Source organism: Tetrao urogallus (assembly GCF_951394365.1).
Source record: "Tetrao urogallus genome assembly, chromosome: 20".
Taxonomy (NCBI): Eukaryota; Metazoa; Chordata; class Aves; order Galliformes; family Phasianidae; genus Tetrao; species Tetrao urogallus.
Genome location: NC_136833.1, coordinates 8,027,907 through 8,055,068, shown reverse-complemented (window position 1 = coordinate 8,055,068; position 27,162 = coordinate 8,027,907). Strand labels below are relative to the sequence as shown.

At 42.0% G+C, this 27,162-nt stretch overlaps 1 protein-coding gene across 3 annotated transcripts in view; it reads left to right on the top strand.

Annotated features, from left to right (window-relative positions):
• Positions 1–27,162, top strand: part of BCAS3 (BCAS3 microtubule associated cell migration factor) — a gene marked incomplete at both ends in the record, with an annotated part of 301,055 nt that overhangs the window by 121,060 nt on the left and 152,833 nt on the right. For all 3 annotated transcript variants that reach the window (XM_079545130.1, XM_079545129.1, XM_079545128.1), the window contains 4 exons: positions 886–986; positions 14,267–14,367; positions 17,405–17,601; positions 18,382–18,479. In XM_079545130.1, the coding sequence (XP_079401256.1) occupies positions 886–986; positions 14,267–14,367; positions 17,405–17,601; positions 18,382–18,479 (497 nt within the window). The remainder of the gene's footprint in view (positions 1–885; positions 987–14,266; positions 14,368–17,404; positions 17,602–18,381; positions 18,480–27,162) is intronic.

Sequence of the window (27,162 nt, the reverse complement as noted above, 5' to 3'; positions counted from 1 at the left end):
AACACGTGTAAGATCAATAGAGATCTTTATCAGTTGGTGATTTTAAATGATCAGTTTGTAATTTCGTTTTTTATATATTTTATATTTATAAATACAGAATTCTGCCATGAGAGATGAGTGAGGTTTTCCAGATGAAGCATTGCAGAGTTAGGCGAGTTATCCTGTAAGTAGCTGAAGGTAGCATTTCTTGAGGTAGCTGAAGAAATTATTCCTGACATGTGGAGGAAAGTAAACAAAAATTGATGAGAAACTGTTGTCAGTGCTTTTGACGTTTTAAAATATTTTCTTATCGATTTTTCTTGGCTCCTATATTCCTTAGTGCTGCTTATTGCTGGACTGGATTGATCAATACTAGATTTACCAAGCTATTTAGGAATGGCCCACCCTAATTAAAATTACAACACAGACTTCTAGACCATTATTGTTGAAATGAGTAGGTTGTAATGGAATTGAAAATTCTAATTGGATCAATAGTCCATAACTTTACACAGCTTTATTTTCACAGTTTGTAAATGCTCAATGACTTTACAGTATTGAAGCAATGCTAGTTAACAGAACACAGAAGTTCCCCAGGTTCTGTAGTATGTTTATATTAAATAATGTTGCCGTGGTCCTAAACGTATTTACCAGCATAATCTGAACTGCCTTCGTCGTTTTGGTGTGCAGTATTTGCTGCAGCTGACAAGCAAGTATTGTCTTCACAATCTGCACAATTTGGCCACGCTGCACAGCTGCCTGTGGTGTATTTCAGTGTTTGAACAAGCTAATTTAAGTAATTACAAACATTTTGTGAGCTTGTATAGATAATTACACATGATGACAGAAATGCTGATTTACATTCTCTGTATTAGGCTTAAATATTAATAGTCTTGTGTTTTACCTCAGAACTCCTCAGTGGAATGAGCTCCAACCACCATTTAATGCAAACCATCCACTGCTGCTGGCTGCCGATGCAGTACAGTACTACCAGTATCTTCTTGCTGGCTGTAAGTAGCTGACAACTTTTTGTCTTATGTGCAAGCTGTGTGCTGAGCATGACTTTCTGAAAGGGATTTTCAAGCTGCATTCTTCAAACAAAATGACAGCAGTTGGCCAAAAGACTTTCTAAAAATTCATTATGAATGAACTAGGAGGGGTAGGGTTTTCGTGTGAGATATAATTGAAATGTGATGAAGATTCAGAGACAATTTACCATAAGGGATGAAGTTTTAGAAACGTAACAGTGTGCCAGTAATGATATAATTAGAGGGAGGTAAAATGTTTCCATGCATTTCCATTATAAAGTATAAGTATATATGTATACTTATAACGTGTACCAGAAATAATGCTCTGATGTTCTTTATTCTTTTTAGTTTTCTAATGTATGTTCCGAAAGATGTACATTGTGTTAGATTGCAGCAAACTGTAGGGAAAGGACCAGCATTGGGATGCTATACCTCCTGAGTAGTAGCTTACACTGAACATCAAAGGTTGGGGATGGGAGTGCCCACCCATGGTTAGGTGTTTGGTAGTATCACAATGAGCTGTTCTGTGCAGCAAGAAGCTGTGCTGGTTTCAGTATGTGTTCACCTTCAGAAAAGAGCTTGTAAGCAGCTGTGCTAGCAATCCAGAATAGTAGAGTTAGATTCATTTCAATATGAGTCAAGCTCTTGAGGCCGTTGTGTAGGCAAAAAATGAGAGCTTGGCAGGCCTTGCAAGTGTGACCCGTTAGCTACCCTAAAGACTGAAGGGTTTCTTCCCCTTACTTCTCTTGCTTTCAGCCATTTCCTCATGAAACTTATATTCAGAGACAAACAAGTGCATCTGCATTTTCCCACTTCCCTGGAAATCCTCATTGCTGGGCTGCTTCCAGCTGCTTCCCTTGGGAGCCCTGGCCCCACTTCCAGGGGTGGCTGCCCACCATGCTGTGCTGCCCAGCCACGCGTTTACAGGGGGTGATACCCATCCTATGGCATATCCACAAACATTTTATTTATGTACCTGTATTTACAGATAATGCATGGCTATTATACAGCTCTGGTATATATCACATATTTTTAATAGATAAATGAGTACTTTTATTTATAAAAGTCATATTTTTTTTTATTCTCACAATTCAGAGAAGACTGTTAGTAGTGATTATCAAGTCTCTTCTTTATTATCAAGGGTGTAGTCAAGACTGAAGTGATGTAACAGGCTGAATTCCACAACTCTTGGCATATGCAGAGGTACTCAAGGGGAAATCAGAGCCTCTGTGCAGTTGTCAGTGCAGCTAATGCCAGCAAGTTACGTGACACGAGCATTCAAAATGCAGAAAGTGGACACCTGGGCCGAGAGGCAGGATGGCTGAAGGTGGCTGTAAAAGCGACGTTGGCAGCAGACCAGATCTGTTGCCTCTACCTGTCCATCTGTTACGTGCTCTGAGAGCTCAAAATGTTGGAAAACCTGCAGGTTCTTCCTTTTTCCACGCTGCATGTAGGAAAGGGAAGGAAATTCACACTGTAGAAAATAGAAGACAGAGGTAACTAACAGCACACAAAACTGAGTGAGCTGTGCTTTGTAGCCAGAATGTCTTCTGATATTTCTGTGTTGTTTTACTTTCACATACAGGTATGTGGGCTCTGCTTTGAGAGGAAAGGTCATTGCAAGGATGCATGCTGGTTGTATAATATTTTATGATACAAATTTAAACACAGATCAGTATTTTCAAAAGAGAGTGAAAGGATATTGTCCATTGCTGTGTACGTTTATTGTTCTTTAGGGCTGTCAGGCCTCTTGCTTTGCAGAATTATCTAACCAGGCTAACAAACACAGTGTCTTCAGGGAAAACAGCAATACTAAGTCATCTTGAAGTGCTCTCCAAAGCCAGCTTTTATTCACAGATGCTAGCTCTGTTTGTGAGTCCTTGCAGCTTGTCTGTTCGGCCAACATTCCATTCCCCCCTTCTCCCCTCCCCACATTCTCTGCTCTAGTTGTGGACATCTTTCTCTTCCATGCTGTCTTCAGCTATTTCTCCTGCCGGCTGTCAAGCCTATAAATTATTGCATGTAGTAGGCAGTTATTGCAGTACACGTCCAAAAGCACAGAATGCTGTCTGGGGAATTTTGGACATTCTGTACAAGTATTTGTAAACTTTTTCATTTCTGCAGAAATGTAAGTAATACATGAATACCAGCTGAACAAAAGCCTTTCAGAGAGCACTGATGTGCAGATGCACAGATACACTTATTTATTTCTCTGTATTTCATTAACAACTCAAGGACTGTCTGTTTCAAATGTCTTCTGTACTGGGACCTTTTTAATGGAAGAGGAGTGATGGCTAGATTCCAGCAATATAATGAAGTTCCATTATTTGAATAACAGCAAATAATTTTAAGTCCGATGAGTCGGAATTGGGACAGTACAGAATAATAAATACTATAGACAAAAAAAAGTGGAGAACGCGGTAAAGTTAACAGTAACAGAACTTTGTGTGTATGTGATCTTTGAAGCTTTATTTGTCTTCTGGAATTGCTGTATCTGAAGCTACTCAGTGGAGTCCAAACAGGATTTGCACACATCAGTCCCAAGCACCTGTTAGTTTTCCCCCCTCAAATACAGGCTGAAACGAAGTTGGCTGGCTCTGCTTACCTGGAGCAGCATGATGGGCTCGCATTAGCTGCAGCCTGTGGTCTGATGGGCTATCACTTCCGTCAGTAAGTTTAATTGCCAGCAAATGGCTAAATAGGAGGCTTAGGGTGAATGTTACATCTGTCTGCCACGTTAGTGGTAAGAGGAATTCTGGCGCCGTTTCAGGGTCACTATTTGTATCTGTCTATCAGAGGTAGAATACAGCAGTTTCTCTCAGTTTCTGTATAGCATTTCTGCCAATTGTTTGGCTCCATTAAGTGTGCAGTGGAAATAAAAGCCTGAATGACCAAGTCACAAGGGGGTATGGATAGACCCTTTCTTTGTCCACACTCAGAACATTGCATTAGGTCTCATTATCCATTTATAATAAGTGACCTTTGCCCCCTGGGTCATTGAAAAATACTCAGTGTGCTTTTTAGCACAGAGTACCTCTGTCAGCAGACGGGCAGAACAATGAAACGTCTGGCAGGCTGCTTGGAGAGCTGTACTTTGCAGGTTTTCTTAACTATGCAGTTTGATGCCAAAACACAGAACCGAAATCTGTTTTAGTTTCCAAAAAGTATAAAACTCTTGTGATAAAGAGGTTTCAAAAATACTGCGCGTAGGTATCCTTTATGCACGGTTCCACTTGTAATATTATTAAAGGATTTTAGAGTTATACTCAGAGCTGTTGAGGAAGGAACAAGGAACCATTGTTTGAAGAAATATTTTGTACAACAAGTGTCCAAGACCTTTATCCCAAGGGTATTTGTAAGTGGATTAGCACAGCTGTTTCATTGCTTTGAGGTCATCAGTGACATCTGCTGCAAAAACCTGGATCAGAGCATGCAGTTCTCATCTACCTGAGTGCTTCAGTGCAGCCATGGCTGGCGTGGAGAGGTGAGGGAGTGGGTAGTGAGAGATTTGAGCCCTCCTGTAAGTTTGTAGCTTGAAAGTGAACTTGCATTTTAAGGTTCACAACCTGCCGGTCGGCAGCAAGCATCAGCATCCCATTCCTATAACTGTTTTAGGCATTTTGCAGTTGGTCTTTGTAAAAATAATAAGTCATGAGAACCTCCTTGGCTTCTTCTGGAGCAGATTTCAGACTTTTTTCATGTCTGAATTTATACAGACACGAGCGTGATACGTAACGAATTGCAATGACTTTGAATTCCAGCAGAAAATGTTACATTCTCATTTCATACTCCCCTTTCTCCTTCTTCCTTCCTGCTCCCCTTTGAATTTCATCGCACTGAAGGTGTTGTGGACCGTAGTTCAGATATCTGACACATGTTAATGAACCAAACCTTGAAATCAGAGCAAAAACTGATCCCAAAAGATAATAACATTAATTATGATTTCTGTCCTTTGGCTCTGGAAAGGGCATCTTCATCTTCCTGGCAAGAGTTTTGGCTCCTCAGGACCAATTTTATGGAGACGACCTGCAGTTGTCAGAAGCAGGCCAGTGACAAGAATTAATATATTAACTGGTATGCAGTACTCTTTGACAAATTGCTTACTAAATACATCAAAATTGATTGGACATTCTGTGTTTAAATTGACAAATGACTGCATTAGGGGAAGGAGGGAAATCCATTAATTACAGCTGCCCTCAACCGTAGGAAATGTAATCGTATAAATATAGATTTTGTTAAAACAAAAGTCTCTACTTTACTGTAGCGTTGCTGGTAAGTGTACTTGCACCTCCTCGCTATTAAACTTCCAATAGGAGGTTCTGAAGACAGATCTTTGCAACTGGCTTTTAAAGCATCAAAGACCATTTCTGGTTTTTTTCTCCCACTCTGACCACTTCTGGAAATTGTGTTTCCAGAAAAATGGGCGTCTTGCTGAGGCTTCTGCTGTCTCAGTAGCTGTTTAATCTAAATGCTAGGTAATTCCTATTTCCATGTTAGAACTTGGAACAGGACTACGTATTTTTGTTCTTTGTTCTTGCTTTGATCTCCAAGTAATATTTGCATGGCTGTTACTTATTTCTGAGTAAGAATTTTCACTTGACTTGGGCCCGAAGATATAAACGGTTTTGTAGACTTCATTAAGGGATTCTTGAAAGGAGTAGGGTCTATATTTATAGATGCCTTTGACTTCTGGCTGTTACTACAGATTTTCATTTCTGGACCAACTGTTGTACATATTTAGCATTTTACTGAAAATGGCTTTCATTAGAAGTCAGACTTAATAACTGCTTGTTGTCTTCAAAGGAAGGGGTTAAGCTCTCTTCACTGTTTGTTTGGGATAAATGATAACAAGATTTATACTGATAGTCTGAACACTGACATCATGTTTGCACTTCCTGCTCCCTTGAATGAAAGCTACGCACCCTGAGCGAGACTTTTGTCTCTAAGCAACGTTGTGGCTCTTTATTGCCTATTTTATATTCCTGCTATACGTTCCACTGATGGAAATAAAAATTCCATACATACAACTAGTGAGCATAGCGCAGAGGAAAGCAGGACTCTCAATAAGAGCAGAGAGTGCTAAGTAACTGTGAATGTGTGCTATGAAGTCCTATGAAAAGCCCATGAAGAACAAGCCATGATGCATAGAATCCCACCCAACCTGGAGCCGTTTGAGTGCACTGGGCAGGTACCAGGAGGATCTGATTGTTCTGTTCCACAAGGCTTCTTCTGTGCCCAGCAGAGCACGTGGTGGAGACAGGGAATAAGATAACGAACTGGGGCTGATAATTATGTTCAGTGCTCTACTGCTTCTCAGCCTTCTGTTTTTTTCCTGTACTCTTTTGCATGGATGGTTTTAATAGTGAATTTAAGATGAAAGAATACGTATTTTGGTACGTACCACACAGTGCATGAGTTGCTATAGCTGTACGTACCGCATGCTCTGTGGGCAAGAGCCGTATCTTGCTATGCGTATGTTCAATGTCTGTCACAATGCAGCTCAGTTTCAAATAATAAAACTGATCAAAACCAGAGCCTGTTCTGTAACAACAATTATGCTATCATACAGTTACGAGGTGTTCAAAGCCTTTTTGCTGTGTTTCTGAGACATCCCTGCATGCGGCGGTCAGAGGCAGTCGGGCTCAGAGCAGAGCTGGCTGGGCTGGGTGAACAAAGCACTCTGGCCGTTCTGGCGGTGGGCAAAGCCCACTGGAGGGTTGTGACAAGCGGCGGTCGGTGCACTAACGTTCTGAACTGCCCAATTTCTATCCGCCGATCATACGAACGCTGCCTCAACAACACAGCTGTACACCAGGGATGATGGTCTTTCCACAAGATCGTGTCAATTGAGTGTTCTGGGCTTAAATCTGCAGCTGCAGCACCAGGGGAGTACACACAATTGAAGGAAAGGCAGAGGCAGAGATGGGCTTTGCAGAAGTAAGGACAGCCGGCAGGGAGTCAGCGGGGAAGGCTCCTCGTCTGCACTGAGCTGATGTGCAGGCAACGATTTGGAAGCCTGAGTGATCATGGGCTCTGTTTGCTCTGAACGACTCCACCAGGAAGAGCAACCCTGGGGTGGTTGTTATACTTAAAGATGGGAAACAGCGTTATGTTGTTTTGGTATTTCGTGTACAACCAGCACACGGCTGAGATTTCACGTACTTACTGCAGTACATATGTTTAACTTTATTATCCAGATGGGAAATTTTATATATATAATTTATTTATTTATGTTTTCTGGATTCTCAGTTTGCCATTATTATTCCTCCTGCTTGAAATTACCTCTAGTTAGTGTATCCTTCTCATTAAGTTCTATTTTGTTATTGCCATGTAATAAATGAATTCAACATACTTCTAAAAGGAACTTCCTGGATCTGTACACCAGTAGTTTCAAAGGAGTTGTTCAAATGTCCTTTAAAAATCCAGATCTTTGCAGAATGATTTTTAGTTCCTTTGAATTTTGTAGATGATTTTTAATATAGTTACAGGAAACCTCATTTCAGAATTTCAGAAAACTAATTCTTAATTGGTTATTGCGTTATTGTGACTGATGCATTCTCTCCAGCTATCACGTGAAAACCATAAGAGATCTTAATGAGTGTTTTATGGCTATAATTAAAAAAAAAAAGAGACAAGTGAAACTATTTGCAAGAGCACATTTATCTTAGAGAGTTCTTTTACGGTTTACCCTCAATGTTTTCAAGAGTTTAGAAGCTAACAGCCCAAGAAGACGGAGTTCTTGCAGTGGCAGCGCAGTGTTTCCTTAAGCAGTCACAGCTAACGAGGGAACTTTGTGCCCACCTCTCTGCTACTTCCTACTCTTCCCACTGCATTTCAGCAACTCTGTACACATTTCTAAGAACAGATTTTATTTTCGTGACGTCCAATTTTTTTAAATTAGGATTTCTATTTTCATGTAATGGGATCATTGAACAGGGATACCACGCCTCGTTTTCTTCTGTGAGTATTTGGGTTTTGCTGGCAGGAGTTGCCGACAGTGAAAACAGAATTTTCAGGTTTGCTTCTTACATTACAAGGTGTAACAGATTGCAAGCTAATCTGTGTCACCTTCCTGCTCCAAAAAAAAGATGTTTCTAATGAAACTGCAGTTCATGGTGTTTCCTAAGGGGAAGCGAAGTTTCCCTAAAACTAACCTGTACTTCCTGCGCCCTACAGGAAACAGGATTAAGTGGTAAAGGGAAGCAAATTTAATTTCTGACTGAGCATTGGATTGATTGGGGTAAACAGGAACAGGGCAGATACCGTTTCATGGGGAGCTGCATCATTGCATTCGAGCACTGTGCTGAAGCCTGATATGTTCTTCAGCCACAGTCACTGTTTGTGAAACAGTACTGGCAGGCAGATAAATGAACTCGGTAAGGTGTTTTGGGGGCTGCCCATCTGTGTTAATTTTTTGATGCCTATTGTATACCTGTGTAGGACTTTGTCAGATTAGCCGGGACTTGCCTGTCTTGATCCGTGTTTTATATACTAAATGCTGGAAACAGCACTGTGTATAGGAATTAAAATACTTTCAGATGTGTACAAACAACAATAATGAACAAGGGCACATGCTGAAACAGTTCTTTACTATTCTTACATGGTCATCTGGAACTTCTTAGAGAGGAGTCCATCAACACGGAGGGGTCAGTTTTCAAAGCAGTGTACAGGGATTTAGCCGCGCGACTCCTATTGACGTTAATGGGAGTCAAACGGGTAAATCCCCACGCACCGCTTTGAAAATTTACTACTAAGCCTCTTGACTTCTCACTACATACTTTGATTGTAACAGTAATCCATGGTTAACATAATTTTCCCGACAATAATGTCAAACATACTTTTGAAGTCAGTGAATTATAGAAATAGTTACCTCTTCCATAATTCCTTAAAGATGGCCATCAGATGGATTTCACCACAGGTTCATGCAGTTGAAATTATTTTTTAGCTCGGGAAAGAATATATGTGTTATCCTTAAGTACAGAGCTGATAGTGTGCTCACAGTCTCAGTATTTGAAGTGTTGAACGGCCTTAAGGTACTCCATCCTGAGTGTTGGGTTCTAGCTCTGCCCAGACTTAAATGCTCATTGTACATGACTGCTTTCCGATGGGAACACGGGAGAGGAAGCTGGAACTTTAGCACAGAGAACATTTACCTGATTGCAGTGCAACCAAGAGTAACAGTAAAGCCTGAGTACCTGACCAGTACTGTTAGGGAAAATAAAACGTAGCTGATGACTGTCAGACCAGTGTAAGGTAAGGAGCAAGTAAAGCAGTCAGCCAGGCTGGGGTAAATCGAAGAATTCATATCCTGCTTAGAGTCCTGGCTGTTCCTGGAAGATTAAAGTTCTGATACAGAGAAAAGGATGGTCTATAAAGCACCCAGTAAACTGGAGTCAATATGCAAATAATGAATAAATCTGTAAGTCAATTGGTGTTATGAAATAACTTGTGGGCTGGGTAAAATCCTGGTTTACGGATTTTTTAATGTGTAATTTTATGATGTTTGTGCATATAAGAATCTCAGAAACAGTCGTAACATGAGAAAAACTGAGTGGGAAGAAGCTTTGTGTAGAAGAGGATATTTTAATTTGCATGGAATGCTTCTGCAGAAGTTCACATGCTCAAAAATGCATTGAAAACAGAGCATCGATCGCTAACGTGCAGTCATGAGTAGAAGTACATAGAGTATGCCAAAACAGTTTAAATCTGACTGTACGAATCCTGTTTGAAAGGAAAGCTTGGTCTTTGCTTCACCGTCCGAGATAGAGCAGAGGTAGAGCCAGCAGTCAGATGGGTGCTGGAAGGGAAAGCAGAGGAGTGTGCCTGCAGCGAGACTGGATCAGCAGTTGTCAGACTGGAAGTGCAAGGCCCTCAGTGACGTGAGTCACCTGGCTGTGGGACACCACATCCACCTCTGGTGGGAGTGAGATCACATTGTCAGATGGAGAAGAGTGGGACCTGCTGGTTTGGGGTGGCAGCACGCAGACCTGCATCACATTCTGCTTGTCACACGTGGCGTGGTGTCACCAGTGCGGCAGTAGTTGCAGCAGGGTGAAGTTGGTCATTCAGATTGTGGCGTTTAAGAGTAGTCCTGAAGCTTGTTGTCAAGAATGTGATTACCACAGGTCTCTCAACCACCTGTGATCATTTTAGTTATGACTTAGGAATCACAGAAAAAACATCAAAGTCAGATGTTAGCATGTGATTCATATGAAATCAGTGGTGTGTAATCTGTGTTTTTATACCTGTTTCCCTCGGACATCGCTACAGCCTGCATGTAGATGAAGGGCAGGCTGGATTTGATGAACTGGTTAAGAGCACGTTGTGTCTGTGCCTACTAGATTTTACAATCTTATTTCGAACGATAAATTTTGTGTATTCAATTGGGAAAAAGAAAAGCTTTCTGGGTGTCTGCACACGTGTATGGCAGGCAGCACAGAACAGTCTTTATAGTCTGCAAATGCCGTTGTTTGCTCTTAATTTGGACAAACTTACATCCCTTAGAAAACAGCACATTGGAAATTTCATATATAACTCAATTAAATTGAATTGTCTAAAGCTTATTTATATAAATGAGAAAATGAAAACTTTTTGGTTCAGAAAGTACACAAAACTGAGTAAAACTGGTGATTTATTGTTCACAAATCAAAACCATAAGTGTGCACACCAATTGAGCTGTAGTGTTTCTTTGTTCCAACACTTCTTTGCTGCTGAAAGATGTCAATTTATAATGTTTGAATGAATAAAGATTTGTCTTTGGTCTAGGTATTTATCATATAATTATCCCATCCATGAACAAAAGCACCGTTTGTTAATTCCAGTATTTGCCAGGCATATGTATTTCTCTAGGTCTTGCTCACGCGTCAAAAATGCCTGTGCAAGTTATTCCCAAGTTTAATATAAATTGTCTGTTTTCTAATTTATCAGTAATGGTAAAGTTTCAAAACATTTTTTTCTGTATTAATCATTGAGCTGTGTGAATAGGAATGGAGTTTCAGAGGACACTTTGTTTTGGCTCGTGAAGCGTTTCTCTCCACAGTCATTTCTTGCAGTTAACACACAAACTCCAAAATTTGACCCTTGCCTTTAGTGATCTTCAGTGTGGTAGTAAGATTAATCTTGCAAATGCAGAGAACGGAGTCTGAGGATTTATTTTGTTACTTTACCTTAGAGCACTGATAACCACCTGCAGCTTTTATTTGGGGGATGAAAATGAGAGGGCCGTGTTCAGGTCAAGAAAGAAGGTAAAGAACAATAATTTCCACTCCAGTTCTGATTTTCCTTAGTTGAAGGTGCAGTGGTTCAGTAGAGCCAGTCAGGAAAAGAGATGAGAATATATTCCAGATTTAGAGCTGGTGTAGATCAGTCTTCATTGTAAGGAGGACGGAGTCTCAGGTCCCTAGCAGTATTTCCGAGCAGCTCAGAGGTGGTTTTGCCTCTGACCAAATGTTTATGGCAAAGCTCTGATTTCTGCTGTGGGTAGTGCTCCAGTTTTTAAAGCATGACCTTGAAAGCATGCCAGCGTGCTTATGTTTTCTGTGGTTATGAATTAGCCTTAGAAAATCGTGTTCTGCTCTACTGCTTAAATAAAAATTGCATGTTTTAATTCTCACCTTGGATTTCTAATAAATGCTCAGTTTTGTTGTATTTTTCTTCAGTCTGCAGATATTTGTAAAAATTCCTGAATCTTTGTGCATTTTTAGAGTAAATGAACTGAGTTGTATTCTGACATTTGACGTATGTGCATTCCAGATGATGGAGTAAGTATGGCAAGAAGTTAAAAACTGGCATAACTCAGACCCTAGGTTGTATTGGATTACTGACACCTGAAATTGCCAGCAAAATATCTCTGGAGGAAGAGCTTGCTCTTTACCCACATGTGTTACACGATGATTTCCCAAAGAGAGAAGAAGGACAAATGTGAAATTAAAAACACAGCTTAATACAAAGCTTTTGAATTACTGTGAACATTACAGAGAGGTTCTCTGAAAACTCAAAAGCTGTGTGGTACGGTGTAGGAATAGCAGCACTGATGTGTGTGGGGCGGTCGTATCTCCAGTTGGAACTCAAAGATTTAGGAAGGAAGATATTGCATTACTTTTGAGCTGAAGTTCCTGGAAATGTCCCCCTGACGTGGACTTGGTCTTGTCCTGGAACTGAATGCTAGATAGCGATACAAGACGTGTGTGACCCAGAAACACAGAAAGAATCTCTTACATTTTTAGGTCGTATTTGCTTCTGTAAATTCAAGGCCATTTTTAAGCTGGAAACAAAAAAAGTCTGTATGTATATCTGTAATAAGGAGCACAGCCATGGCAAATCTCCAGTGAGGATCACTTGTCTTAGGAGGCCATATCTCAGAAAGTGCTGCTTGCTCCACTCGGGCAGTGGGAGTAAGGCGTGCTTTGCCTGCGGCGAGGCCGGGCCCGTCATTATGGGATCCTGCTATCGAAACCAGACTCTCTTTAAATGCCTGCTTTTGTGATAGGTGTGGCGCATAAATGCTATTTTATTAAATAGCAAAATAAATTATTGAGGTTTGACCTCAGCTGAGGCTTTATCACTGTTGCCCCGCTGGTGAACTTGGAGGCAGAGCCATACCGTGGAATTCCGCATGTCGTCACTTCTCGGTGGAAAGAGTTAATGCTGCGTCTGAGCTGCACTGAGACGGGCGCTCCTGCCTACGCAGGGCCAAGCAGTGCTGTGCTTCCGCAGGGAGAGAAAGGCGGGAGTGGAAAACCAAACCTGTTGTTCGATTTGAACAGTTTCTTTTTTACTCTGAAGCAGTCTTGGGCTGCCCTGCAGCTCAGCGTGCCCTGAGGGGCAGGAACGCACCCACAGCGCCCTGCACTGCGCTTGGCAGCTGAGGTGTTGCCCCTAGGACAGAAAGAACAAAAAATTCACAGCAGTCCATAAAGTTCCTGTTGGTTGGAGAGCAGAAACATCTGCTGGAGATGTGAAGTTCGTTAGCAGAGCTCCATAAGGGAAGGCTGCAGCTGGCTGGCTGTGCCCTTGGAAGCAGGCAGCTCTGCAGGCTGCATTTCTTGTGGGGCGTGGAGAGCTGTGGGGAGATTTGGGGCCGCAACAGAAGGCGTCAAAATAATGGCAAGGAGTTAGAATGGGCATTATGGTTGCGTTCAGATGCGTGCTATGATCCGCCAGCTGTTTGTGGTCCAGGATGGTACCTGCGTTTTCTTAATACCACGCATGATACAGGACAGACGGACCCATCTGTAATTACAGGACAGGGGCGGTGCTGCTTTGTAAGCGCGCACGTGCAGCGCTGCGTTGCCGCAGCTGAGGGCGCACCGCGCTCCTCGGCACCGGAGCCTTTCCCGCCCTGCGGGCCGGCCGCGCGCTCAGCCCGCCCCGCCCAACTCGCACCGGAACCTCTCGCGAGCTGAGCTCGCAGCTCCTTCCTGCGCTGCCGCCATTGCGGGTATCGATGTCCATGTGCGCGCGTCGCCGTGCGTTCCTCAGTTCTGCCACAGGTGAGACCTGGAGGTGAGTTTGGTACGTCGCAGCCTTCTGAATAAGGATATACTGCGATTCCGAGGTGTTCAGAACGGCTCCATAGCTGAGGCTCCGTTTGGAAAACAGACTGAGAAAACAGGATGGAAATTCCTGTTTTTTGTCACATAATATCTGGGTTTGTGAGAACGCCGTGCTGTTTATGGTGTGGAGGCGCCGCTCTGTATTTACGGGTCCAGCTGTGTCTGCTTTGCCATCCCGCTGTTATCGGGGTTCCCAGTCTGTGTGAAGTGCTGGCTGAGCAGCTGGTGTGAACAGCTCAGCCCTGTAACACTGGGGTTCTCAAAACTCAGTTTTAAGAAATCAGAGTCACGCTCAGATGATGCTGATACAACAATACTGGTTCTAATTCTTGTCCACTCTCCGATGTGCTCACGGATCCTCCCATGGCAGCATGAGGCCACCCTTCCATGGCCACACACTGCAGCCCCCTGCGCTCAGCGCTGCCTGCTGCCCTGTGCCACACACAGCTCTCCCACATGGGGAGTCCTTAAGGCCGCGCAGTGCCTCCACCACAGACTGTGAGCTTTGCTGCTGTGTCTGAAGGACTCAAGGACTGTGAATCATGAAATATTTGCCTTTGCAATACTGACTCTCATAGCATCTCTCTTGTTTGCGGTAGCGTTTTCCCCGAAGTTATATGATTAAATGGTGGTGGCTCTCAAGGTGCTTTTGTATGTTATATGGTCTGCAGAGCTGAATGTTTAAAGGTAATTTTTTCCATTTTCTAGTGGTTCCACCAGGGAGCCCTGGGCCTATCACTCGACACGAGTCCTATGACAGCTTGGCATCCGACCACAGCGGGCAGGAGGATGAAGAGTGGCTGTCACAGGTACGTTCTGGAGAGTTCCGCTGCAGGAACCAAACAGTGCTCATCTCCACTAGGAGGAAAACTCATAACTTCACTTCAGAATTGAAAATAAACTGACAGCATACCCTGGCTGTTACCATGTTTAAGATGGACTTCGCTCCCCAGTTAACGTTGAATGAGTTTGATTATCTCTGAATTTTAAACAAACATATTAAAAGCCATGTACAACCCGTTTCTCTCCTGACATGGATCTTTTCAGATGTGGGTACAGAAGTTGGCTTGGCAAAATGGAGATGTGTTCAGTGTTTCACATACTGCATTTTAGCATAAAAATAGTAGATAATCCTGCTTGGTGGGATAGTTTCTTATGAGGTGAAATTGTGGCCATTTTAGCCATTCTTGCTTTGTTTTAGTGAGTGAAGATTCTTTTAAGAACCCAGTAAATACTTGATGATGTGGCTCAAAGTACAGCTTCAGTTGAAGAATGTAAGTTGTGAATAATATTCTGAGAATTAGATCCTGTTAGAAGTAAAAGTCTTGACAGGAAAAAAAAATAATGTATGCTTTGGCTTTACCAAAGCAATTCTAGAGTACCTGATACGTGGATTTCATTCTGATGAAGCAGGTGGATTTCCTTCTGTTTAAGAACAACATTGTTATGGGAGTGGTGTATTAAATATCTTGCTGGGGTTTGTCACATGGTTTAATGAATACGAAACATTTGTAGATGTGATTTGCTTCTCCCACTAGTGAACAGATCACTGACATTTTCCTAAAAGAAGAAGTTGGGTTTCCACATGTGTCCTTCAGGATGTTGCGTTCAATGGCAAATCTATTCTTGTGAATCCACTCACTTGGTCCAGGTTTTCAAATGCAGCATCTAACTTATCTGCCTAGGCTGTCTCTAATTTGCCAAGGCATAATGATGGTAAAACTACCAAATGGCTGCGTGCGGTGGGAGTTCTGTCACTGTGCTCGTTGGGTCCAAGATTCCATCTGTAGTTTTACTTATTTCCTGGTAAAGCCTCTCCAGAACTTTAGATAGTTGTGCTTACATTACTGTTTTGGTGACTTTCCAGTGTATAGTGAGAAAAAGTAAACAAACCTACATGATGGGCGTTCAGTTGTTACTATTTCTTGGAAAGTAGGGGAGTCAAAGGAATTTAAGAAAGCTCAAACTTCATCACATCCATCCCTCTACAAGACTAAATATATTTATAATATAAAATGGGAAGTGACATCACTCAGAACACGTATAATTTGGAGATTGCTTCAGGAATGTGAAATCTTTGCTAAGTGACACGAGCAGTGATACCTATTTTGAGCACGAAGGTGCGAGCATTCTCTAAGCAAGCCACTTTAGATTAAGCCTAAAGTGTAAGTATGTTTTTCAAAATTAAAGTGTTGTTATCAACAGTAACAGCATGCAGTGAAAAAACACTGCCCTTCACTTCAACTTTTCAATTAGAACAGTGGGTAATGTGTGCTGTCAGTGTGAAGTAGATACAATATGTTTGTCCTGCACACAACAGGAGAGTGAATAGGAACATCTGGCCATAGCCTCAGTAAAATTGCAGAGGCATCTGTTTACCTCTCGGCTCTGTGACACTGATGGTTTCAAGCTTAAAATATACAGATTACTTTATCTGTGGCCTAATTTACACTGCTACATAAAAGCTACTTGACTCAGAAACATCTACAGTCAATCTGAGTTACGCTAGGATAAATGCAGGGATGGAAATAGTGCTAAATAGGCTGTGCATTTGTCGCCTTATATTAGAAGAGAACTTAGAACAACGTTATCCAGTATTTAAAATTCCTTCTTAAGGAATTAGAGTCAGTGGTACGTGTATGCATGCACAAATAAAACCCTAAAGTACATATCTGTGTCAAATAGATAGAAAAATATATTTTCATGGGTTTCCTTGCTAAATTGCATTCCCATCATGGAGCTGATAGTTATTTTAACGTAGAAGTATAGGAAGTTTAGAGTCTATTTTTGTCATTGTAAAAACATGAGTTCAGCAGAGCTTAATATTTTCATATTGCCTGCTTCTGATCTTTAAAGGCAGATTCTTTATTCAGTTGTTACTGAGGACTGATGCTTTGTTTGCCCTTCTGATTACAAGGCCCAATCCTGATCACATACATTTTCAGCAGCATTACCATCTCAGTTTCCACAGTTGTTCACACTCCTGTAGTTGGCTTCTTTGGGACCCTGCAAAAATTTCTACTCAGCAGTTTATAGTTAATAATATGATGAGACATTTTTCAAAATATTTTGGATGCTTCATTTACTAGAATAGTTTGTTTTCTCAACTTCATATCTGGGCTGTCACTGGTAGAGAAGATTAGTGTTTGTTAGGTGCACCTCCTGTATTCTCTGTGTGTCTTGGAAGTAGGAATGGAACTGTGAAGCTCTGCGTGTGTATCCACACACAAACATGCCCACAGATACATATCTCAGATACACCTATCATGTAATGGATGTGTGGTTGTTCAGTGCAAACAATCACCCCTATCTCTGTCTTAATTCTGAGAATTCATTTAAATGAAGGTGTGTATGTAACTGTCCTTCTAAACTCAGTAGCTGCACACACACACATCTGTATTGCATCTGCACAGAAATGAACTTGACCCGAGGTGCTCAGTGTCTCACAGTGCACGTCACATTGCTCCCTGTCACCAACCTTGCTGCTTTCCAGCAAGATGGTCTCTGCCAGTGCTATCCTCAGTATGCCAACACTAATTATGAGCTTCGGTTTGAAATACAGTTCACACTATATGCCTGTGAAACAGTGCTGTTTGGAGTGTGAACTTTGAGAAAGGAGCCGGAACAAAGCTGGAACAGCTTGTTTTTAGAAAGTGCATCCCTTGTCCAGGTCAGGATTGAAGTGACTGACAAGAATATTTGGGGAATGCAGACTTCCAGTTCCTCTGCGCGCTCCACGTGGATGCTGTCAGAAATGTGTTCCCCCGCTCGCTGCCACAGCACTGGCTGTTTAGTGGTCGTGCTACAGCATCTATTTGGTGTGAGCCGTTCCCTCTGTTCCCACAGGTCGAGATAGTGACCCACACCGGGCCCCACCGGCGCCTCTGGATGGGCCCTCAGTTCCAGTTTAAAACCATCCACCCCTCAGGCCAGACCACCGTCATCTCATCCAGCTCCTCAGTGCTGCAGTCACACGGTCCCAGCGACACCCCGCAGCCGCTTCTGGATTTCGATACAGATGATCTTGATCTCAACAGTCTCAGGTAAAAATAAAATGAATTTCCAAGCTGTTTCACATTTGTTGTGTGAATCACTTATCTTATGCTTAAATGAGGCCATCTGTATAGAACACGTAGTGCTTTTCATCAAGCTTGTCCAGATGAAAGTCTTAGAAGTGTATGACAGCAGCAATAAAGATTCATCCAGGTCAAACAGCTTAGATTCACTTTTGCCACTTCTTGTGTAAATTACAGTGAAAGATCCTACAGAGTCTGGTGGCCTTCTCAGCATCATCTTGGCTTTGCAGTTTCTGCATTGCTTAAAAAATTAATTCTCTCAGACATGAGTAGGAATGTAGTGCCATAGATCTAGGTGCTGACTAGATGAAGCAGTCAGAGTGTTGGAACAGTAAGGGAGAGTAGAGAGATTAAAACAAAATGAACATGTATGTATTCACGTGCACATACTACAAAAGGAGCAGGCGGTTACAAATGTGTCTCTTCTCCTGAACTGCTGAAGAAATTGGTGTTGTTCAGAAGGGCCTGGAGGAACTGTAAGCAGTTCAGGTCAGTTGGGTGTTTTTGTGGGGAGGCAGCTAACATCTGAGATGCAGTGGAGAGGTGCTCACTCGGTGTACCATCCTAACCTGCCTGCGGATGGGTTGTCTGTTCCTTGGCCCCTGAAAGCAAAGTAAAATTCCAGCAGGGCAGCTGATTTGAAAATAAATAGTTGCTCAAATGCTTGTTTGTTTTTGGCTTGTGATTTAATTACAGCCCATGTGAGCACTGATTTGACACAGGTGGTGACTGTAACTTATCATTTAGGATTCAGCCAGTTCGTTCAGAACCTGTTAGCATGCCCGGCTCATCGCGTGCTGTTTCTGATCGCAGAGGAGTTTCAACAGTGATTGATGCAACTTCAGGTAAGAAGGTGCTGTTTTTTGTTTTCTTTGGTGCTCGTGGCATTCATCGGTCTGGTTTTCTCTTTGTCTGGTAATGCAGTCACTAATAATGCTGTACACTTGAAGGGTTGTCACAGTTTTCAGCTGCGCTCACTGGTAAGTGCTGTCTTACACAAATGTATCTCAAAGATTGTGATGACTTTTCCTCTTACCACTCGTATCTGAAGTCACAGCATTGTCATAAAACGCAAACACTGTATTCACATCAAGCTAGAGAATGCTTAAAAATACCCATTCTAAAAAGCAGAACGTTTGCAAACATTGAGACTGAAATGCTTTTATTAATGAATGCCTGAAGCGTAGGATATTACAATTCAATCTCATTTATAAAATACATTTCATTGAAATGTAATCATAAATGTAATTTATTTCTGTGAACGGTCAAGACAACATGGAAGTTTAACTGATGTTTGTCTAACAGAGGCACATTTTCACTGCTCTGCTCTGGAAGAGTGTGTGTAAACGTAATATTGCAGTGGTTCATTAATATCAACACAGCAATGTATGTGCTGTAAAGTTTTTCCTTTTTCATGGTGCTGGGATATAGTCTATATAAAGAAACAAAGACAACAGAGCTTTATATTCCAGTACAGCTGTATAGCGTCTGAAGGTTCCACACAGCAGGATTTTGTCAAATAAAATCTCTCACAAGTAGAATTATTAAACACACAGCATTAGTCAAACAGTCAAGTCAGAGAGGATTTTAATCTGTAGTGATTTGAAATCCCTCGAGACTGCTGATTGGATTGAGGTTAAACTGTAAAAGGAGACTGTAACACATACAGAAACTGATTTCTGAAGGTTGTTGTAAAGAGAGTTAAAATAAAAGCTCCTGTTCCAGACTCTGTTTGCTGTACGTGTAAATTCTGAGTCCAAGATTCTGCATCGTTTGCCAAATTAATTTATTTGAGTATTACAGGATATTTCTTAGATCTGTTTATAACTGTGTTCAGTAATAACTGCATTTATGTTGGATATTGAGGATTGTCATTGTAAATTCCATTTTCAAGTATCGAAAACCAGTTAAATTAATTCCTATTGAGCTTGGACATCTGATGGGGGTTCTTTAAAGGGAATTATATTTGTTTTAGTGTATGTGAGTGTAATTTTGAAAGTTCTGATTTGCTGTGTAATCTGTGTGCATTACCTCTGGATGCTTCAGTTACAGCAGTGCTTCTGTCTGTACCTGACACTTCAGATTCAGAGTGATTAATGACATGGCTGTCCCTTGCTATCAGTGTGACTCTGCCAGGTGATACAGATAGAGGCATCTGCATTATCAAGGTTGGCTTCTTTTGTATTTTTTTTTCCTAAGTGTGAATGGAGCAGTGCAGTTCCCTGGAACAGGGATATGTATTAATTCTGAAACACAGCTACTCTGTAACAGTACCACATTCTAAAGCTGTTTTGTTCCAACAACACTGGAAACAATGAACCACATTCGGACCCTACTTCTGTGCTGAGCAGCCTTTCCTATAGAATAGAGGGGCCTTAATGTGAAATGGCTCATATGAATGTGATGAAGCTCCACTGGTAATGCCTTTAACATGTGTGTCCATATTAGAATTGCCAAAGTCAATTTTATACATTGTTATGACACTAAAAATATATTTACTGTACAGCAGTGACTCCATTTTATTATAACACCTCATAAGTTTCTTATAAACAATACATGGGTTTTGTTAGAGACATGCTGATAGCAGTATTTATTTAGCTTCGCTGCCAGGCTGTTGGAGTTTGAATTGATTTTTGATTCAGGGACTTGAACATCTATTTGCAGTTTTCATATTGCCTGGTCCTTAGTTCCTTCCCATGCAGAAAGTATTTGTCCAAACTTAGGGTGGATGTGTGTGTGTGTGTGAAATGGTGTGTGTGTGAAATGGTGTGTGTGTGAAATGGTGTGTGTGTGAAATGGTGTAGGAGTTCTACAGGGTCAAGGAGACATGAGAAAAAACGTGTGCAGTTTATGAAATCTCGTACTGCCCTTGTAATAGAGTTGGGCAGCAGGAAGAGGAGCAGTGCTTCCTTTCTTCCTACCTTGGAGGCGTGTAGAGGACTGCATTAAGCTCAGCTCTGCATGTGAAGGTTTTATTTCAAAACTTTATATGCAGCATTACGTTATTTTAATACTGTGTTCCACTACAGTAAATATGCTCACTTCCTGCTAGTACTGAGGCATACTGTAAGTGGTTTGTGTTCTTTGTGGAAAATGAATTTATTGGGAAATACGTATTTAGGTTTGAAGCATTTTTTTAAGTAGGTCATAAATTTTTGCTGGCTAAGTTGAACCAGGAAGTGATCCTTCAGCTCTGCCCCGTGCATGCGAGCCTGGTGCACTTTATAAAGATGTTTATCTGGTGTTGCTTAGAGACACAACCAGCGTGGCGCCTCTCCTTATCTGACTCCATCGCTTGTTCTTCCTATCAAAAGATTTCAAGTACATGTTTATCATCTGTAATTTTTCCATCATTCTTTTTAGCTTCCTTCCGTCTCTCCATTGGTGAGAACTTTGTCATTGCAGCTAATAAGACATCTGTGCAGGTTTTTTAATTGTGATTTGTGCACGTGTCTGTACAGTGATGCTGTACTAATGGCAACGTTCTCTCACAAAGGCATTTGGAAAAAAAAATACTCATTTGAACAGAGCAAAACTTAATTATGAGAGTATTTTCAAGGTGGATATCAGTATCTGTAAAGATAGTGGATACATAAAGAAAAAAGGTAGAGGTCAATATAATTATCTCAGTTTCACTTAAAATTTTTCTAAGCTATTGTTCTCTGTGTTTGTTTTTTTATCTTTAATCAGTAAGATAAGTTTGCAAACATGCAGGCACCTGAAGCTGCTGGACACGCATCCTCAGCACACACGTATTGGTTGGACGCATCACAGAGAACATACCCTCAGGGATTAAATGCACTGTAATTCCAGAAGCTGTTCCAGAGCCACAGCTTAATGTTGAAGGGACAAAACTTGAGTTTAAAGCTTTGTTACACAGGAAGTTTATAATATGCACTGAAGGGAAGACTTTACTCATGGCAGAAACACACTGTATATGGGAGAGGCGTGCAGTAAGTCAGGTTATGTTCAAGACTTTCTTTGGACAGCAGAGTGGAATGGAAAGCTGGTAAGTGTCCATCTGCAGGAGGTGCTGCAGCTGAACGTCAAACAGTTCAGACATCTAAACCAACAATCTCTGAGATCTGTAGGGCAACAAGAGGTGTCTACCACAGAATGATCTGGCTCTATTTCAAACTATTCTGCTGGCATGACTTAACTGTAGACGTTGATTGCTGTTCCTTTCTTTGGTGTGACTTGAATTACATATGATTTTTGGATAGCTGAGGTATCTACAAAATTACTGGAACTAATCTGGGAAGCAGCAGCATCGCCTAGGTAGGCAGCTGAGTATCTCCAGTGATGAATGGGTGCTTTTCAGAAGTTTTATACTGTAACCTGTAGCTGAGTAATGTATGTGTTACCTGAAAAATCACAACTTACAGAACTCTGTTACAAATAGCTAATGGAGGAATTGAAGGCTGCAGGAAGGCTGGAGAATCTGCATGGAACAGCAAATCTGAACTGGCAGAAATAGAAGAGCTCTAGAGCAAGGATGTTGCAGCTGTTCCTGATCACACAGCTGCACTGAGTCTGTATGGGCAGACATTTCCTTTAAGCTGCAACAAATGTGTTGTTGAAGGGCGTGGGTATTCAGGTGTGCTGTCATACCTGTAAATTCAATCCTGCTTGGTTAAGAAATCTGTCTGCATCTGTCTTTTTTTATGAAAAGCAGAGTGTATTCCCTCATGCAAACAAGTTTTGAACACTTAGCAGTCAAGTAATGATTTTGTTACATTGTCAACTCAGGAAAAAAAAAAAAAAAAAAAAAAAATTGGCCAGGAAGAAGCTGTCTGATCTTTCGCATCAACGTTTTCCTTTCCTACGATCTGTTTCTTTCTTGCCTAGTACAGAAATTGGTTACTGTAAGAAAATGTTGATGAATGAAATAGGGTTTTTTTGTGCTTTTTTTCCCCTTTGGTTGTGTGTAGGCCAGGCAGAACATCTATATTCTCTTCTAAAACCTGGCATGTGCTGTGCTTCTTGGGGACGCACACATCATTTTTTAATGAGGATTGTTTATTACTGTTGTATGAAACACTGACAACACGAAGCTTTCTTCTGGTTACTTCAATCAATGTCCTCTTAAAACTGGCTTATAGTTTAGTACTTCCCTCTTCTTTGTTTGCCACCGGTGGCTGTGAATAGATGGCAGTGGGCTTGACGAGCAGAACTGATGTGGGACTGGGGTTTAGTGGGGGTGGGAGGTTGCCTCCCTCCCTCTGCCTGTAAGGGATCTTTCATTGTTCATCACCACACCTGTGAGACAGGGACCCTGGGACAGATTCTTACTGTCCAGCAATGCTCTCACTTGGAATTTAATAAACACTTCTGCTGTCACACCTTAAACCATCTGAGCTCTTTTCTGTTGTACGTGCGATCAAATATTTATTCCCAAACGCTGTACATCAGAAAGTGCTGCCTTGGAGTAGCGGAGATCAGTTATTCAGGTAGTAAAGATGTGTGAATGCAGCTGGCAGATGAAGTCACCAACATTATGAATTCCCAGGCTGTCCTTATTGCCACAGGCAATAACTGACAGGCCTGAGCGGGCGGCGGTTTCCCGTTACGGGTGCTGGTAGGGCCCGAGGATCCCGGTGTCATGGATACTTGAGCTGCCCTGCTTGAGTGGAGCCGGCCAGCGCTGCGGGGCCTCGCACAGAGCTGTAACCGATCCGGTCTGGAATCCTTGACCCGAACCTGTAATTACCTGGATGGTATAAAGGTGGATTGTTGTTGCAGGTAGAGATTGCGCTCAGATCCTCCGAGCATAATGCTGAGCTTTGAAGCCAGGGAACAGCTTTGGCCCTTGGTCTGTTCTTCACAGCAATCGAGAGGTTTTAATAATGGTCATATAACAAGCTGTTCTTAGGGGGCATCACCTGTGCAGTAACAGAACACATGCCCAGCACTGTTGTTCCTCTGCGCTCCGTCAGCTTAAATTTAAATGTGTTGAAGTTATGTTTCTTTCCTGTAACAGCTTGCAAGCAAATTATATTAATGAGATACCTATTTGAAACACTTAGTATGTTTCTCATTTGAAAAGTGTTTTTTGGAGTATTTCCAGGATAATTTAAACAGTTTGGGATATGCTCAGGTTTTCTTTTAGTGACGAAATATCACACGCCTGCATGTGTGTGTGCTTCCTCCATCCTATTTGACTGCCTTGCTAAATAAGTGTGTGTGTGTGTGTGTGTGTGTGTGTGTGTGTGTGAGCTGAATACTACAGAATTCTGGTACTTAGATATTTTTTTTTTTCAACTTGATCTAGTTCATCTAATTTGAGAAAATGTTATCTGATGATTTCTAAAGAGGGCCTTAAGACTAAAGCGAATTCATCAGGCTCCAAGATGCCACTGCAGTATACATGATTACATCTAGAAACAGCTATGCCCTATAGACTATGAAGATGTGAAGAGAAATTAAAACGACTTGACACTACGACTGGGCACTTGCTTCTGGATCGTTGCCTGGCTTGGGAAAAGACTCAGCTGCAGGGATACATGGAGTAGCATTAATGTCTTGAAACACCAGTGGGTGTTTACTGCAGGCAGGAACAGTATACTGAAGAGGAAGTGCATGGGACAGTGAGCAGCAGCAAATTAGTTCTATAGTAATCTATTTTTGCCCCTCTCTGATGGTATGGTGGGTTTGCCTGCTGTTTGCTCTGTGCAGCATGGTGTGGGACTCTGCCCCATGCGGGTGACAGGGAAGGCTGCTGATCCTCATTCCACACTGCCTTGGGTTTTGCTGAGGAACCTGGTGGCAGCTAAAGCAGTTCATCTCTTCTATGGTGGTTGTGCTTTGACCAGTGTGTGTCCAATAGCTACCACAGGTGAAAAACTCACAGTGGATTCTCCAAAACAATAAACGCAGTGCTTTCCACATTGCTGTCATAGCTGGATGGTAGCGTAACTGTGACCTAAGCAGCATACAGACCAGGTACTGGATAATGAGTTTTCCTCACATACAGAGATGAGTCACAGTGAGGCCTCCAGGGGTTACGTTAATGGTCATTGGTGCAGTCCTCTGCTGCTCAAAGACAGTTGTTCTCGTGTCACACAACCTGCTTGATGCGTGTTCCAGTGGTCCATTAATGCAGACAGCAGAGTGTCTTATTGCTTAAGTGTTACATACTGACTTCCAGCTGGGAAAGCCACCTTCAGTTCATATAATGGCTTGTCAGCTGAAAAATAGCAGTGTGCTAGAGCATGCTCTATTCCAAGCACGTAAGTGCTTCTTGTTTATCTATGGGGAAAAAAATCCAAAATGCACAGTGGTATTTTGCATATCAGTAGCTAAAGCACATTCATTCTAAATATTAGTTTGCCTTATATACCCTTTTATTGCTCTTCATTAACAGTTATTGTCAGTGTTTTGCATAGATAGCTTTATAGCTCAGAGTAAGTGGAAAGTGTTGATTCTAATCATATCTGACACCACAATCTTCTGTGGAACAACACATGAGCTGAGAGTCCCGATGGGCTCCTGCAGGATACAATATTTATTATAGCTTGAGATCTGAGAGCTCCTAGCTACTGTTCAACTTACTACAGACCCACAAACCTCAGTGTCTGTGCTTGTGTTTTTCTAGCTTGCACAGAAATAACGCGTTGTGCAGTGTTGGCAAAGAGGCATTGACATTTCTGTACTTTTTATACAGTGCTTAGAGAGGTAATTGTATGAATCTTAATGTTTTTGTAAGTTAGTGTTGTATTACGTGCTCATCTATTAATCTAGAGTGTTTGAAATGTTCTTAAAATGTTATTAGATGGGCGAGTTAAAAGGCCATCCATTTGCAAATGAATTTTAGAGTCAGGATTTTTCATGCAGAGTTTTTGGTCAGGAAGTTGTCCAGTTTATGATAAGGAGGAGGCGCTCAGGGCATCAGCCCCTGTCCTCAGGGCTTCCTTTTGTCTTTCAGCCTCCTCTGCCTATCAAACACCCAGAGGCTTGATGTGCACAGCCCTGTAGCACGGCACCTGCCTCAGCATTGTGTTGTGTTGGTCATTTCAGAGTGACTAAATCTGTAGGTGTACGAAGCAGTCTAGAAGAATGCTTTTTGGGGTTTACTCTTTTAAAGAGGCTTGGGAGTGGTAGGGCAGCTGCTGAGCGATGTCTCCTTGTTTCATACTGGTTCCTCATTTCTTTTTTTTCTTTTTTTTTCTTTTCAGTTCTCTTCATTACAAGGCAAAAATGCACCAATTTTCACCATTGTTAATCCAAAATTAACTATTGTTCATTGGAGTGTAATATGGAGTGAGCAGAAGTGTGCCGTCAGTTGAGATATATGCCATATGAAACTGAGCTGTTTGGTGTGATAAAGTAGTCAGGTGTTTGGTGTGTCCTTAAAGTGGAGTTTAATACTTTGAGAGTGTGTTAATCACTGCCTCCTCACCGTCGTCTTGCAGGAGTAGGGATGTCCTCTGTTGGAAATAAATATTTATATCTAGGTAGAAATACAGTCGGTTGATACGTACTTGTATATACATTTTATTGCCTCAGTGACGTAAGGAGTGAAAAAACAGATGGAAAATATTTTGTTTCTCTTAATTATCCAATGCTGTGAAATACCCTTCGGCTTGCAGTCGCCTTGGCTCCTCCCCCTGTCTTGGCCTCCATCCCTGGCGTGATCCCAGCCCATTTTTAATAGTTCTTTATCCACTGCTTGTGCTGCATTTAGCTTTCACTTTTTATTAGAACAAAAGCTAAATGGGGTGCTGGTTAGCAGCAGGGCTATGGGTGAAGAGCTGCAAAAAGCCAGAGCTGGTGCCAACAAGCAGCTGCTGCAGAGGGTGCCCAGCATGGGGTGAGCTGCACTGGGAGCAGGGTAAGGAGCCCTGGTGAGTCCCTGTCCTCAGCCTGTCCCCATCTGCAGGCACTGCTGAGTGCTGGGGATGGCCTGCCCAGGGCTGGCCTGCCATGACAAGGACACGGAGTGCTGGAGGGAGCATGTAAAGCCAAGTACTGCATGCACATACGTAAACCATGTGGTACTGTTCCCCTTGTAAAGGTGAAAACAAGCAGGTCACACTTAGTTAATGACAGAAAGCAGACTTGGGATTATTCACATCATTAGCACAGGATTTCTCCAGATAAGAGAAGTGGGATATGAGCCTCTACTGCCCTGAGGCTGTCTTTGGTTTGCTGCACGGGGCGTCGTCCTTTAAAATGGAGCAAGAACAGGGGAAAAGAAAAAGGTGGTAATATGTCTAACATATGGTTTTCTCTGGAGTTTGGCCACAGATTTTAAGGCCTTGGAGTGGATTCCTCAGGTCTTCATGTGCTATCCCAAAACCAACACAAAAGCCTTTCCAAATACGACTTAGAAGCTCTGTGATTGTAATAGTCCTCCTACCCAAAATCCCACGTCTCCTGGTCAAGTGGGGCGCAGGCCCTTCTTTTCCACAATCCCAACCTTGCTAAGTCTCTTTGCCTGGCGTTTCCCTCCTGCAGCGACAGGCAGCCATTTGTGTCTGATGTGCAGAGTAGCTGTGGGGCTGTCCAGCACAGCTGCTTTCCCTTGAG